Source organism: Thermothelomyces heterothallicus, assembly GCF_042370625.1.
Source record: "Thermothelomyces heterothallicus CBS 202.75 unplaced genomic scaffold P884_scaffold_21, whole genome shotgun sequence".
NCBI lineage: Eukaryota > Fungi > Ascomycota > Sordariomycetes > Sordariales > Chaetomiaceae > Thermothelomyces > Thermothelomyces heterothallicus.
Genome location: NW_027192582.1, coordinates 138,715 through 153,376, shown reverse-complemented (window position 1 = coordinate 153,376; position 14,662 = coordinate 138,715). Strand labels below are relative to the sequence as shown.

Sequence of the window (14,662 nt, the reverse complement as noted above, 5' to 3'; positions counted from 1 at the left end):
AAACTCGCGTCCCACACCACTCAAGCGCACTGTTGCTTATTGAGTGGCATTCGCTTCGGCCTGGTCCTTTTTCCTGCAACACCAGATTCGACCAACAGTGCAGCAACCCGCACACCATGGTTCAGATCAGCGAGGTTCGCGGCAACAGCCGTGACCACCGCACTGCGGCGCACACACACATCAAGGGCCTCGGCCTCAACTCCCAGGGCATCGCCGAGAAGCAGGCTGCCGGGTTCGTCGGCCAGACGGCTGCGCGTGAGGTATGCAGCGCATTGCCCGCCGAATCCTCTTTGACATGGGAAAACTGACTCGCATTTTCCTTTCTTTTTCCCGGGTTTCTTTCTGCAGGCCTGCGGTGTCGTCGTCGACCTCATCAAAGCACACAAGATGGCCGGGCGCGGCGTGCTGCTAGCGGGCGGCCCGGGGACCGGCAAGACGGCGCTGGCGCTGGCCATCAGCCAAGAGCTCGGCACCAAGATCCCCTTTTGCCCCATCACGGGCAGCGAAATCTACTCGACCGAAGTGAAGAAGACCGAGGTGCTCATGGAGAACTTCCGCCGCGCCATCGGCCTCAAGGTCCGCGAGACCAAGGACGTCTACGAGGGCGAGGTGACGGAGCTGACCCCCGAGGAGGCCGAGAACCCCCTCGGAGGCTACGGCAAGACCATCAGCACGCTGCTGATCGGGCTCAAGAGCGCGCGCGGACAAAAGAAGCTGCGCCTGGACCCGAGCATATACGAGGCCATCCAGAAGGAGCGCGTCCAGGTCGGCGACGTCATCTACATCGAGACCAACACGGGCGCTTGCAAGCGCGTGGGCCGTTCGGACGCCTACGCGACCGAGTTCGACCTCGAGGCCGAGGAGTACGTGCCGATTCCCAAGGGCGAGGTGCACAAGAAGAAGGAGATCGTCCAGGATGTGTCGCTGCACGACCTCGACGTGGCCAACGCCCGCCCCCAGGGCGGCCAGGACATCATGTCCATGATGGGCCAGCTGATGAAGCCCAAGATGACCGAGATCACCGATAAGCTCCGGTCCGAGATCAACAAGGTGGTCAGCAAGTACATCAACCAGGGCGTGGCCGAGCTCGTGCCCGGCGTGCTCTTCATCGACGAGGTATGTGTCTCAAATCTGATCTGACCGCATTTGGGCTGGGGGGGAACACCTGTGAAGCTGACTTGGGCCGTGTGTCCCAACCCCGAACTCCAGGCGCACATGCTGGATGTCGAGTGCTTTACCTACCTGAACCGGGCGCTTGAGTCGCCCATTTCGCCCATCGTGGTCCTGGCCTCCAACCGGGGCATGTGTCCCATCCGTGGTGCCGATGACCTGGTGGCAGCCCACGGTGTACCCCCCGACTTCCTCTCCCGTCTCCTGATCATCCCCACCCACCCCTACGAGCCCGACGAGATCAAGCGGATCGTGCGAGTCCGGGCGTCGACCGAGGGCGTCCAGATTACCGACGCCGCCATCGACAAGATTGCCGAGCACGGCGTGCGCATCAGCCTCCGCTACGCCCTCCAGCTGCTCACCCCTGCGAGGTATGTTGTTGTCTCGGGTGCTTGCCGCGTGTCGTGTGGGCCGAGTGTGGGCTAACCCCGATTTCAAATAGCATCCTCGCCCGGGTCAATGGCCGCACCCAGATCGACGTGCAGGATGTTGCCGAGTGCGAGGATCTCTTCCTGGACGCTCGGCGTAGCGCCGACGTGCTGGCGAGCGAGTCCGGCCAGGGCTTCATCTCATAATTACATTCTCGCGGCCGCCAGGGGAGCGCCTCCAGTTAGCGATCGGCTCACTCAGTATCGGTGCTTGACGGGGGTCAGGGGCGCAACTAGTCATATTTCCGATTTCTTTTGTTCTTTGGCATGTATGATAAATTGAGGGCACGCACGGGCAGGTCTGGGAAAACTGCGTTGCAGATCGGAGTTGGCGCGGGGGGTGCTGCTGTCTTTGAAAATTCTGACTTTCTTGATTCCTTTCCTCTTTTTGTTGTTCGCCTGTTCCCGTCATGCTGCCTGCGTATTCTCTTTCCTTTCCTCCGTGGCATCCGACAGGCAGTTGGTTGCGCGTGCGTGGTTGTCGTCCTTCAAAGAACCGCTGATATCCTCCATGATCGCAACAGCAACGCCCTGCAGCCTTGTCTTCCTCATCTAATTTGCCTCTCCGGTCGATCCATGAGGCTGGGGAACGGAAGCGAACGACTAAGAGCAAGCGGAAAGGAGGTGGCTAGGCCCGATTCGGCTGACATGGTCTTTGTTTAGTGCTTTGCATTCCAGACGCGCCCGGATCCCGGGACATTTGCTTTGGCATTGTCCCGTGGCTGAGAGGGAGGGACTGGCGTGGGTAATTGAGCTGCCTCCGCACCGGCACGACTGCGAACGGATTTGTGCAAACGCTGGGGACAAAGAACCATGGAACGGGCAACTCCACCGCCCGGCGGCGCATTCCCGAAACATCTAAGAGAGAACCCACTAACTTTGGCTCACGGCCGGTTGGGGGGTGGAGGGGGGTGTGCCGTCCGTTGCGTGCCCGTCATAATAGCCATGGCAAGCCATGGTTTGCCAATGGGATAGGGCCATTCACGTTGCCGCCGGCGGGAGTCATTGTCCCGGCCGATGAGTTTTGGGATGAAGGGATAGCTCACAAAGGAGACAATCCAACCAGACAGCCACGCTCTGATGTGTTATTACTCTCTGGGGAGGCGAATGGTTGAAACAGACCACTCTTTGCCTCCCCTACTTCACCTTCCTTCTTCCAAGACCCCTCGTTGTTCCCGTCCTTTCTCCTCCCCGTCCGTGTGAGCAGAGACACACAGATCACCGGACTTCCAGTCCACCCGTCCACTGCTGGAACGGCGGGACATCTCGGCCATTGCTGTGGATGGTCTTTTCGGACTCCTCTTCTCGCCCTTCCGTTTGCGCACAACGTCCTGTCCGTTCCTCAGGGTCGGGAAAAAAAATGACAGAAGCAACAGTCGCATCTTCGTACCAGCGGCGGCGCCCATCAGTTTCCACCGGGCCTCTTACTCGCTCAGCCATGGCTGCGAGAATGGATGAACCAACACCATCGGCTGCGAAACAGCACGAATCCGAGACCTCCTCGGATGTCCCTTTATCCGCTTCCTCCTCCTCCTCTTCTTCTTCTTCTTCCTCTGGGCCACCTCCACCTCCACCTCCGGAGCCTGCCGAGGAGTCACCCCGGCGGCCTATAAGTAGAAAACGTGCCGCCTCCATCAATACGGAAGAGGCCAACCGGCCCAAGGTCGAAGTCCTCGATCTCAGCACGCCGAGCACTGCGAGCCCGCGGCCCTTCGATGCTAGCGGGGGGAGGATCTGTCTCTGTACTCCGGCCCCGAAGATTCCTCGGCCCCGGAACGGTACGTCTTCCTCGCTACCTGCTGTGCTGCTCTACTTGCTTGTTGTAGATAAAACCATACCGAAATTCAGTCACTTCCTGTCCCTTTTTTTTTTTTTTTTCCCAACTTTGCTTTCAATCCGTTTTCTCTCATCACTCCTTTATTACCCGCGACATCTGCCCCTTCCTTCGTCGTCTGAGGGACGCCTCGCCGATTGGCAACCGCTGACTCGGAACACGTTCTCCCAGCCTTCATTCTCTACCGCCAGCACCATCAGGCCCGGGTGGTGCAGCAGAACCCGAGGCTGGCCAACCCTGAGATCTCCAAAATCATTGGGGAGCAGTGGCGCGCCGAGTCCGAAGAGGCGAAGAGCCAGTGGAAGCTGCTCGCCGAGGAGGAGAAGCAGCGCCATCAGCGCCAACATCCGGACTACCGGTACCAGCCGCGGCGTGGCAACAAGGTCGGAAGCTTACATCCCTCTCGGCCTACGTCCACCCCGGGCGAAGATCCGCACCACTGTCCCAAGTGCGGCGGCAGGTACATCGCCACGCCGAAGACTCCCTCGACGCCGTTCATGACGCCCACGGTTTTCAAGATAGGGAGTACACCGTACGGTTCTCCTCCGGGGGATCACGATCTCGGATCCAAAGGAGACATGAGCCGGCAGAACCGCTCCCACCCGGCGGCCCAGTGGGGCGCCGCCATCTCAAATCCTTACCCTTCCAATGCGTACGACGTCCATGAGAGGTATGAGGCCGCCATGTCTCCCAACGACGTCAAGCGGCGCCGGTACAACACCACAGGAAGCTACCACAACTTCCACGCCCTACCGTCCCCTCCCACTCCGTTCACCCAGCCCGGCCACCACCCCCAATACCATCTCGCAACTTTCCATTCTTACTCGCGACGGCCCTCGCTCAGCAATCCCCCCACAGCGGCAGCAACCACTCACACCTCTGCCTCGTTATCCGGCCCGTCCGCGATAATGCCCCCTCCGCCTCGCCCTAGCCACGGCGTCCCCGTCCCGGGCCCCGTACCAACCTCGGCCTCGGCCGCCCCGTACAAGTCCTCTTCTTCCTCTTCCTCCTCCAACCAACACCGCCACCACCACTACTCCCATCACCGCCGCCACCATCCCGAATTTGATGAATCCCTTCGCCTCCCACCCCTGCAAACACACCTTCCCGCTTCTCCGGACGAGAGCAGCGAACCCGTGATAGCAGCCGCTGCCGCCGCCGCCGCCACGGTAGCAGCAGGAACCGAGACGGGCCTGGGAATTCTCCATCCGACGCCGACGATTCCTTTGTACGGAGCTAAAACGGCGGGGAGAGGAGAGGGGGGAGTCAAGATAGAGCGGGACGTGGCAGCGGAGAGGGCACATGCGCGAAGCGTCGAGGCGATGGTGATGAGCATCTCGTTTGTGAGCAAGTTGAGGGTGCTGGAGAGGATCAGTCCGCCGCTGGGGGTCGTCCCGGGAGCTCCCGGCAGCGGGATGAGCAGAGGCCCCGTGATCGCGGTCGAGGGGCCAGATGCGAGGATGGTGCAGGCTGTTTCGCGGGTCGTGGAACGCGCGCTGAGGGCTGCGTCGCCGGCGGCGGAGGAGAAGGGCGGGGGATGGGAGGTGAGATGTTGGGAGGACGAGAACGCGTCTGTCCAGCGGCGCGGGTCAGTCAGCGGCGGGCAGGAGAAGGATGAGGCGCTGAATAACGCCGGGCAGCAGAGTGCCTCGCGCCACGGCAGCCAGGCGAGCGCCATCTCTAGTCCATCGGCCAACCTCAACCCATTCACGGCCTACCTCCGCACCATTGCCGATTGGCACGCCAAGTCGGCCGAGATTGTCCAGTTCGTCACCCCTTCGGCGCCGGCGCCAGCCTCAACTGCGACACGCCAAACCCGCCTTTTGTCCACGTCCTCCGCCGCGACCGCCGCATCGAGTTCTTCCTTCGCAGAGGGCCCTACGGAGTCGGACAGGACCGAACCCGAAGGGGAAGATGAATCCGCCGTGCGCTCGTCCCACTGCCGCGCGCCCGCTTCCGGTTCCGCGGACGCTGCGGGAGCATCGAGAACAACCACCAGCGCCATAAACAAAAGCGTCAGCAGGCTACCTATCGCCCTCCTTCCCTCGGGCTTCTCCCTCACCTTGTCTGATCGCTTCGCCAGCGCCCTGCCCATCTCGGATGCCTACGCGCCCGTCGACCATTGGCAGTGGATGGCGACGCTTTGGCGGGGAATAGTCGGGCCCGATCTGGTGATCTATGTCTTGGGAACTAGCACTCTGTCTCCCGGATCGGTTGCTGGCAAAGATGCAACCCCGGCGCTGGGTGGCGGCGGTGTTGGTCCTTGGAACGGCTCGGTGGAGGTTAAGAACGAGAGTCTAATAGTTGTCAAGATTCCTACTGCTGCTGCTGCTGCTGCTGCTTCTGGCGGTGGTAGTGGTAGTCGTGGCTCTGGGCTGGGATTCGCAGAGGCAGATAGGATGATGATTGATGAAAAGATGGAGAGGAGACTGGGGTTCGAGGTCGTTGAGTGGGTGAGGAGCGGCGGATGGACAACTGCTGGACGGGGAGTGGATGGGGGATTTAATATGGAATATTAGACCGGATTGCGCAGATTCAGGAAGTTGATTTGTGCTGACATGAATGGGAAACCGAATGAAGAAGTCGCGCTGCGTGTAAATACACGTCCACACACGCGAGAGCTCCTCTACAGTCCGCCTCTCAACTAACCCCAGTGATAACTACAGCCTAGGCAAATCTAACACTGGCAGTCCAAGATAGGTTGTCAATGAGAAGCAATCAGTTCCGCCAGTATATAACATGAACGGGGCGCTCTAAGTTGCCAGCCCTGATAAAGTAAACAAACAAACAAACACTACCAGCCCGGTTAGGAGCCTCGTGGTCGACTCTAAGACTATTATAGGGCTAATCCCTAGAGGCGTTACAGCGTGTCATATGGAGCTGTGCATTGTTGTTACGGCGTATACGCTGGAACTTGGTGTCGTTGAGGAGGTACTCGAGTCCCTCAAGCCGCTGCTACTGCTATTCCTCCCATGGCGGCCTCCCTTCCTCTAACTGTCCTAGAGCGCAAACAGATCATTATCTACGGGTGGTGGTTTCCAAACGATGCTTTAGTAGCTCAACGAATTTACTAGTTCAGAAGATGGAAGTGGGAGGAAGGAGGCCAGGTCGAGCTCGTTTGACGCAAAAGGACCCGGGGGGGGGGGGGGGGGGGGGTGTTGCGCGATAGGGGCGAGGAAAGCGATACGGGCGAGAGAGGAGCGAGTATGTCGCCCCCAAAACAACACCACGGGGCCGAAAGCGCCGCGGGCGAGGGAGAAGCGAGCGGGTCGTCCCGGAAACGATAACACGCAGCCGAAAGCGATACGGGCGAGAGAGGAGCGAGTATGTCGCCCCCAAAACAACACCACGGGGCCGAAAGCGCCGCGGGCGAGGGAGAAGCGAGCAGGTCGTCACGGAAACAACACCACGGGGCCGAAAGCGATACGGGCGAGAGAGACGCGAGCTCGTCGCCCTGGGAATAATACTAACGGGTCACTACCTTTTCCTAAGACACTCATAAATCCCGTCTAAAGAGCTGTTCCCTCCAAAGTGTTGTGCCTTCGGATATGGGTGAGATAGTAAAGAACCGTTCCCTCCCTTCAAAGTGCTCTGCCTTTGGATATGGGTGAGAGAGAAGTAATACGGGGGAGAGAGAAGCAACCGCGTCGTCGCGCTGGAAACAACACCACCGGGCTGCTTCTTCCTCCCAAAGCACTTGTTCCTTCCTTCCGAAGTGCCGTTCCTTCCCTTCAAAATGCCGTACCTTCCTGTTTTTGATCGATGACATATTGGTTCTGCAAAGGGGGTGAGTCTTGAAACCGGACACCCTCGCTCGGCTGGCAACTCCGGGGCATGTGCAAAGTGGGTCGCTCTCGAGTATTTATACGCTGCTCGAGTCGCGCCTCCTTCCTCCCACTTTCATCTTCTGAACAAGAAAGTTCAATTGAGCTTCGAAAGCATCCAGACATCCAACGCGTTCGAAAAACGTTTTTTAAAAGGTAATCGTGATCCAAGACAATTATCTATAATCACAGCGGTCACGCGCGTGCCGTCTCGGCAGCCGCGATCGTCAACGCCAGCTTGTGTTGTCGACAGCAGTCCATCAACACAGCTACCAGGATCACGACTTCTTGCACCCACGCCAACACAGGTGATCTAGTTGAGCTAACATTTCCAGTTTTTAAATTAAAAACAACACCGAGACCAAGATGCCCCAGAATTAGGTATCTGTTGACGGCACCATGTCTCTGTCGGAGTTGGCCATTGGCCGGAAGGTCCAGCTGGCCGACCAGCGTGCCGGTAGGTTGATTCTTGCCCGCGTTCCTTTGGCGCGTCTCGTGCGAGACGCGCCTTCTCGTGGCAGCAAGCTTCAGCTTTGGAACCGCCGCGGCGTCTGCTCTGGAGCTACTACTAGCTCTGCAGCAACCGACGGGGCGCGGAATGGAAAGTCTGGGCTAACCTTCACCAGGCACCATCCGGTTTGCCGGCCAGACTTCGTTCGCGCCCGGCTTCTGGGTCGGCGTGGAGCTCGAGGACGCCACCGGCAAGAACGACGGCAGCGTCAATGACGTCCGCTACTTCGACTGCCCCATGGGCTACGGTATGTTTGTTCGGCCCAACGCGCTCAAGTTACTCGCGCAGCCCCCCGCGCCGTTCATGCCGCAGCCCGCCAAGAAGACGGCACGTCCGAGCAGCATGCCCTCGTCTGGCTCGTCGCGCGGCTCGATCCCTGCCGATCCCGGCTTGACGAAGCGGATCGGCCTGAATGATCCTAGTCCGACACCAGGCCAGAAGCCGTCGCGTCCACCCAGCGGCATCAGAGTAAGCCCTCCTCGTCTTGCGTTGGCACAAGTTCAGTTTTGCTCACGTGCCGTCTCAGTCTCCCACCAGATCGCCCACGAAGCAGCTGGGCTCCGCATCGGCCAGTGGAGCCACTTCTCGCACCACCACACCGTCCAATGCAAAACCTGCGCCGGGGGCTCGTCCCCGTCTGTCTGTCTCGGCGGGTCGCACCTCCATGGGCCCGCCCCCGATGTCTGCCAGACAAGCCCGGCAGACATCTTCTCCAGGCACCGGTCCCAAGGCAGCTTCCGTCAATCCCAAAGCCGCCGGTGCCCCCGCGCGCACCCCCAGCGGTCGCCTCGCCGCCGCTGCCACCACCAAGCCGGGCATCGCTCGCCCCTCTACCAAAGCCTCGAGCAGCTCGCTACCGAGTGCCGCCAGGACTCTTGCCGGCAAACGCTCAAGTTCCGGTAGCACAACTTCAGCTCCAAAGAGCAGCGATGAGGAGGTCGCCTCGCCGCCCCTTATCAGTCCCGTCCAGTCCCGGACCATGGCACTGGAGAAACTCACGGGCGCACCGGCTGCCAAGCAAGCCATGAAGCCCACCACGGCGACCAGGTCCCCCGCCGATATCAAACCGCCGGGTGCCCCTGTGGCACCCTCGCGGCCCACGGCCAGCACTAGCACGGCCGCCAACAAGGAGATTGAAGAGCTCAAAGCCAAGCTCCGCGTCCTCGAGAAGAAGAGAATGGAGGACCGAGAGAAGCTCAACGATCTTGAGAAGACCAAAAGCGAACGCGACCGATTTGAGAGGATCATCCAGACTCTGCAAATCAAGTATCAGCCTCAGCAACAGGAGATTGCCGACCTCAAGCGCCAGCTGAAGGAAGCTGAGACTCGTCTCAACAATGTCGAGGAGCTCCAGCAGGAGCACGAAGCGGCCATGGAACTTGCCACGCTCGACCGGGAAATGGCTGAAGAGATGGCTGAGGTTTACAAGACCGAGCTTGATGCTCTGAAGCAAAAGACAGAGGAGCTCCAGCTGGAAGTCGACATCCTCCGCGAGGAGAACGCTGAGCTCACCAAGGGCGTGTCGTCCGAGGATCGCGCCAGCACCGGATGGCTACAACTGGAGAAGAATAATGAACGACTCCGGGACGCTCTGATCCGGCTCCGCGACATTTCTCATGACCAGGAGGAGGAGCTCAAGGCTCAGGTTAAGTCGCTGCAGCAAGACCTTTCCGAGTTTGAGGCGGTCAAGGAGCAGCTCCATGCGTGCAAGGAGGAGCTGGCCCAGAAAGAGGCCGCCGTCGAGGACCTGCGAGAGCAGCTCGACAATGCACTAGGAGCGGAGGAGCTCATTGAGACCCTGACGGAGCAGACAATGAACCAGTCAGAGCAGATCAAGGAACTCCAAGCTACCATTCGCGATCTCGAGGAGCTCAAGGAAGTTAGTGACGAGCTTGAGATCAACCACATCCACAACCAGAAAGAAATGCAAGAGGAAATCGACAAGCGGGATGCCGTTATTGCCGAGCAGATCCGCCAGGCCGCATTGCAGCAGAAGGCCAACGAAGACATGGAATACACGGTGTCTCGCTTTAGGGAGCTGGTCACTAGTTTGCAAAGCGACTTGGCAGACATGCGTGCTTCCCACACTGTCACGGAGAAGGAATCGGAGCAGCTCAACCAGCGCTCCAGGGCCATGCTGGATCTCAACATGAAGCTGCAGATCTCAGCCGCCAAGGCCCAAGCCAAGACCATCGATCTCGAACTCCGCCGCATGGAAGCGCAGGAAGCCGAACAACACCTCGAGATCGTCACCATGTTCCTTCACGACACGTATCAAAAAGACAAGGACTCTGTTCTTGCCTTGCTCCGATTCAAGAGACTGGCCTCAAAGGCCGATATCCTTCGCCGCTTCATCAAGGAGCGGATCAACCGTCAGCCTCATCCGGGCCACGAAAACGAACAGTTTGAGGGATGCGCCGCCATGGACAAGCTCGCTTGGGTGTCGTGCATGTGCGATCGTTTCATCAACTCGATCAGCCACTGTTCCCTTGAGCAGTTCGGCAAGTATCACGCGGCTCTGTACGAGCTCGAACCCGTCGAGCGAGCCCTGAACGGCTGGATCGAAGGTCTCAAGCAAGACAACCTCAAGGAGAAGCAGTGTGCCGACGAGCTGCAGCGGACCATTGCCCTCATGACCCACCTCGGCGAGGTTCACATTTCAAACGATCTCGAGAGCTTTGCAGACGACATTCACATGAAGGCTTCGCTCATGCAAAGCTACTTGGAGTCGGCAGCCGTTTCCTTTGCGGCCACGGCAGCCATGGTTCAGCGGGTTGTCCCGCAAGACGAAGAAGAGGAGCATGCCAAGCACTTCTCGAACAAGATTGAGAGCGTCGTGACCCAGACTCGCAGCGCCAAGGTCATTGCCGGCAAGACCGTGCGCGCCTTGGAGGACCTGAAGTCGAGATGCCTCATTCTGCTTCCCAGTGCTTTCGACGCGTTTGAGCAGTGTGAGACTGCGACTGCGGAGCTTGCCGACATGGCACGGAGAATCGGGCTCGATCTCCACGAATTCCTGCACGAAGAGGGCAGGACAGACCCATACACCTATTCCGACGTTCAGTCATGCACGAAGAAGACGGCCGCGTCCGCATTCAGCTCGGACGAGGCTGAGCTTTTCTCCACCTATCTCAACAAGCTACGAACCGTTACCTCACAGATTTCGGACCTCGCAGCACTCAGCGCCGATCTCTCCCAGACCCAAGAATTCGAGCGCAAGCCGGCCCCGTGGCTCCTGCGCAAGGAAGAGATGCAGGTGCTGAAGTCTATTCCGATCGAGGCCGAGATTGAGACCCGTCGTCTTAAGGAAGATCTGGCGGAGGCCAAACGCACCATCGCCATTCGGAATGAAGATCTCAGCACAGCTCACCTGAGGATTGAGACGCTCGAGTCCCGCATGAGCGACGTCAAAACCAAGGAATGGCGCATCTTTGAGCTGGAAGAACAGATCGAAGTCCAAAAGGAGGAGATCATTACTCTCACACAAAACATCAAAAAACAAGATCGCGAACTCAAATTACTCGAGACTGAGCGCGACAAATGGAAGGAAGTCGCTAGCAGCAGGCGGATTGTCTCCAGCGGCAGCGCTGAAGACGACGACGACGACGACGAATCTGACACTAAGGATGGCTACGCTCGTGCAGTCGCCTCATCACTTGAGTTGGCCAGGGTTCTCGACAACCTTAGAGCGGAGCTCGAGGATCTTCGGTCCACGGTACGCTACCTACACGAGGATAACCACCGCGCTCGCACGAAGGAACAGCCGAACTATGACTGGCTCGCCGAGCCACTCACTGAGAATCCGCCGCCGGCAGAGCAGCGAAAGGCCCAGGTCATCAGGGAGAGTAGGGCTGTGCTTGGTGAACTGGTCAACCTAGCAAGCAGCGCCAAGATCTTCGACATGACGAGCCTGCCAGCCGATAAGGTGGCTTGGAAGCCTGCAAAGAGCACTCCTCAGTATCACGCGGCAAAACAAATGGAGGAATTTGCGGATTGGCAATGTCGGAAGGTCGCCACTGTGAAAAAGGGGAAGGCACTTAGGAAGGGCAAGGCCCCGGCGAGCGAAGGAGGTGAAAGTTCGGGAAGGAGGCCATGAGTTGTGAGGAAGGGATCAGCGAAGGAAGTCATTTGTGAGTTGTGAGGAAGGGACCAGCGAAGGAAGTCGTTGTTGAGTTGTGAGGAAGGGATCAGCGAAGGAAGTCGTTTGTGAGTTGTGAGGAAAGGACCAGCGAAGGATGTTTTTTTTTGTTTTTGTTTTGGTTTGGTTTGGTTTGGTTTGGTTTTTTTTTGGGTCTCGCCGGGGTCTTGCTCTGTTTTGGAAAGGGGGTGTTCAGCGCTGGTTTTTTGTTGACAGAAGTGATGGAAGGTGGCAACTGTGAGAAAGGGGAAGGCATTTAAGAAGGGAGGGAGGGAGGTGAGCAGGGTTCCGGCCAGGGAGGGCGGGTGGGTTTACGAGCAAGGTCCTGGCGAGGGAGGGAGGGAGGTTTATGAGCAAGGTCCTGGCGAGTGAAGGAGGAGAAAGTTTGGGGAGGATGAGTGTCCAGGGGAGGCTACTTTTGAGTGTACGATAGGGGGTTGGTTTTTTTTCTTTGGGAGGGTGGGCGGGTATTCTTGTACATTATTTCATTTCGGGCGGGCGGGCGGGTTTTCATTTATATCTCTTTTTTGGGGGGGAGGGGGGAAGGGGGGAGAGGGATTCAGCGTTTGGCTTGGTCTTGATGGGAAAGCGTTGATTTGTTGAAGTGGGAGGAAGGGATTTGATGTTGTCGTTCGGTTCTGGTCTCGCCAGGGCCTTGCTCTATTTTCCGGGGCCTTGCTCTCTTTTGGAAAGGAGGTTCAGGGCTTGTTGGTGGTGGTCTTGGATTGGATTGGGCATCGGGTGCGAGGAGTTTGGGGCGTTGGGAAAGGTAGCGATGTTTTCGAGATACCCCTCTGGGTTTGGATATTAGGAACCGCCAAAATTCGAGCTTGGGTTGGATTCTCTGGTCACATCACATGCAACCTACCTCAACTTTTTCCTGACGAGATGTGTTCAGCAACGCCACGCTACTCTTGGTATACCCAGGTACACTAGAGGAATATCCCGAGAAAGCAAAGCGCGGTGGTGGGGTAAGGCTTGTGAGATGGTAGAGAGTGAGCAAGAGAAAACAAGGGAGGTATGGGTTGTTTCGGTTAACTTGGTGCATAACGTGCGTATTGTTCCTTCTTAAGACCCAAGGAGGTCGCCAAGATTGTACAGCGGAGAGGTAGGCAGACAGGTAATTAGAGAGGTAGAGGTAGACAGGGAGGTCAGAATAACACCACACGCACGCATATTGCATTTGCGTCTTTAGTTTCTCTCTATTTCCCCTTGGCCTTCTTCTTGCTACCTGCTCCCGAACTCCCAGCGCCCCCGAGCCCGCCGGCGCCGGCGCCGCCCGCAGCAGCCAGCAGGCTCGCCATATCCGGCATGCCGCCCGCACCGGCGCCGTGCTGTTGCATCTCCTTCATCATGTCCTTGAGGAAGTTCTCGCTCACGCCGCCGCCCGTCATGGCCGGGCTGTAGTAGGGCAGCAGCTCGCCCATCTTCCAGCCGCGCGGCACGGCGGGGCGGGGCCAGGGCTTGCCGGGCTCGAGCGCCTGGGGCGGCATCGGGGCGCCGCGGACCTCCACGCGCAGGGAGCGGGAGGAGTCGGTGGTCGGGTGGGCGCGCAGGTGCTGCGCGACGAGGAGGTAGAGGTGGTGCTTGTTGTTGATCTTGGGACCGCCGCCGCCGTGCTGCTGCTGGTGATGGCGCAGGTCGACCTTGACGCGCCCCGGGTTGGCCCAGTCCTTGGGGTGCAGCTTGCCGGCCTCGAGGACGGTCTGCAGGCCCAGCCGGGCGCAGGCCTGGACGATGTCGAATGCCAGCGGGTTGGCCACCGCCACGGAGCGGGGCACGCGGCGGCCCTCGGCGCGCGAGCGGGTCGCGTCGAAGTAGACCGGGTAGAGGCACTGGAACGACTTGTACGCCTTCTCGTCGGTGGTGGTCTGCATTCGGGGGTAGGGAGGGGGAGCGCCTGGGCGGGCATGCTGCTGCTGCTGCTGCTGCTGGTTTTGTTTTTGTTGTTGTTGGTGTTGTTGTTGTTGTTGCTGCTGATGCTGTTGTTGTTGTTGTTGTTGTTGGGGTCGAGGAGGCTGTGACCGTGAAGACTGTGGTTTGCTGTCTACTCGCCGCATGATGTCGGATTCGATGAACTCGTCAATGTCCCCCTCGGAGGGGTCCGACATGTCGACATCGCTGTCGGAAACTTCTTCTACCCGCGGGTGGGACATGGCGGGCGCTTTTTTTTTTTGGGGGGGGGGGGGGGTTAGGTGGTAGGTGTCACTGGGGAGGAAGAGAGAGAGAGAGAGAGATCGTGGGGAATTGTGGCCTGGAGAGAGGAACAGAGGTTCATAGTGGGGTCTCAGGTGCAAATAAGGTTCGGTCTGTGCTGCTTACGGCGGGGAGTCCAAAGCCAATAGAATCAATGCTTGAATCAAAATTCCTGTATAGCTGCCGTTGAATTCGCACATGTGTTGTACTGTATGTATGTACATACATCCGTGATTTTTCAAGATGAGATGCAGCTTTCGCCCTTCCCATCTCCAGATTTCTGGGTCTTGCAAATCCTAGCAACGGGAACTTAGAAGTCGTATTTTGATCTTTCGGCCTAGGGTAGCTTTCCAAGTAAGAACCATATATATGTATTATATTCAGCATGTTAGATCCCAACTACGAGAGTCTTGTAAAGGCTAAAAACCCCAGCTATCATGCGATTGCGTTTGTTGGGAAGCGTTCGTCGAGCAAGCAGCATCTTCAATCGTTTGGGCTGGCCTGGGTCGCACAACAGGCAACATCTAACCTGTTTATCCTCGAATAGCGTAGGGTGATGAC

General features: G+C 58.4%; 4 protein-coding genes across 4 annotated transcripts; 3 read left to right on the top strand and 1 right to left on the bottom strand.

Annotated features, from left to right (window-relative positions):
- Positions 1 to 116: 116 nt before the first annotated feature.
- Positions 117 to 1,745, top strand: P884DRAFT_271551 (AAA family ATPase-like protein; the record flags this gene model as incomplete). The annotated part of the gene is made up of 4 exons (XM_069442445.1): positions 117 to 260; positions 349 to 1,116; positions 1,210 to 1,541; positions 1,613 to 1,745. 4 exons carry the CDS (start codon positions 117 to 119, stop codon positions 1,743 to 1,745), a joined length of 1,377 nt encoding a protein of 458 aa, XP_069295453.1.
- A 1,291-nt stretch (positions 1,746 to 3,036) lies between these two features.
- P884DRAFT_279374 (uncharacterized protein) lies at positions 3,037 to 5,951 on the top strand (the record flags this gene model as incomplete). The annotated part of the gene is made up of 6 exons (XM_069443299.1): positions 3,037 to 3,376; positions 3,604 to 4,370; positions 4,422 to 4,601; positions 4,728 to 5,257; positions 5,420 to 5,632; positions 5,789 to 5,951. 6 exons carry the CDS (start codon positions 3,037 to 3,039, stop codon positions 5,949 to 5,951), a joined length of 2,193 nt encoding a protein of 730 aa, XP_069295452.1.
- A 6,490-nt stretch (positions 5,952 to 12,441) lies between these two features.
- P884DRAFT_262415 (uncharacterized protein) lies at positions 12,442 to 12,872 on the top strand. The gene has a single exon (XM_069441658.1). The coding sequence runs from the start codon at positions 12,528 to 12,530 to the stop codon at positions 12,714 to 12,716; it is 189 nt and encodes a 62-aa protein (XP_069295451.1). The 5' UTR covers positions 12,442 to 12,527; the 3' UTR covers positions 12,717 to 12,872.
- A 1-nt stretch (position 12,873) lies between these two features.
- On the bottom strand, positions 12,874 to 14,061 carry P884DRAFT_247822 (signal recognition particle, SRP19 subunit; the record flags this gene model as incomplete). Its single annotated transcript, XM_069440521.1, has 1 exon — positions 12,874 to 14,061. One exon carries the CDS (start codon positions 14,059 to 14,061, stop codon positions 13,108 to 13,110), a length of 954 nt encoding a protein of 317 aa, XP_069295450.1. The 3' UTR covers positions 12,874 to 13,107.
- Positions 14,062 to 14,662: the final 601 nt, after the last annotated feature.

Coding starts and splice junctions, on each gene's coding strand:
- P884DRAFT_262415 (XM_069441658.1), top strand. CDS start 12,528: ATGTTGTCGTTCGGTTCTGGTCTCGCCAGGGCCTTGCTCTATTTTCCG.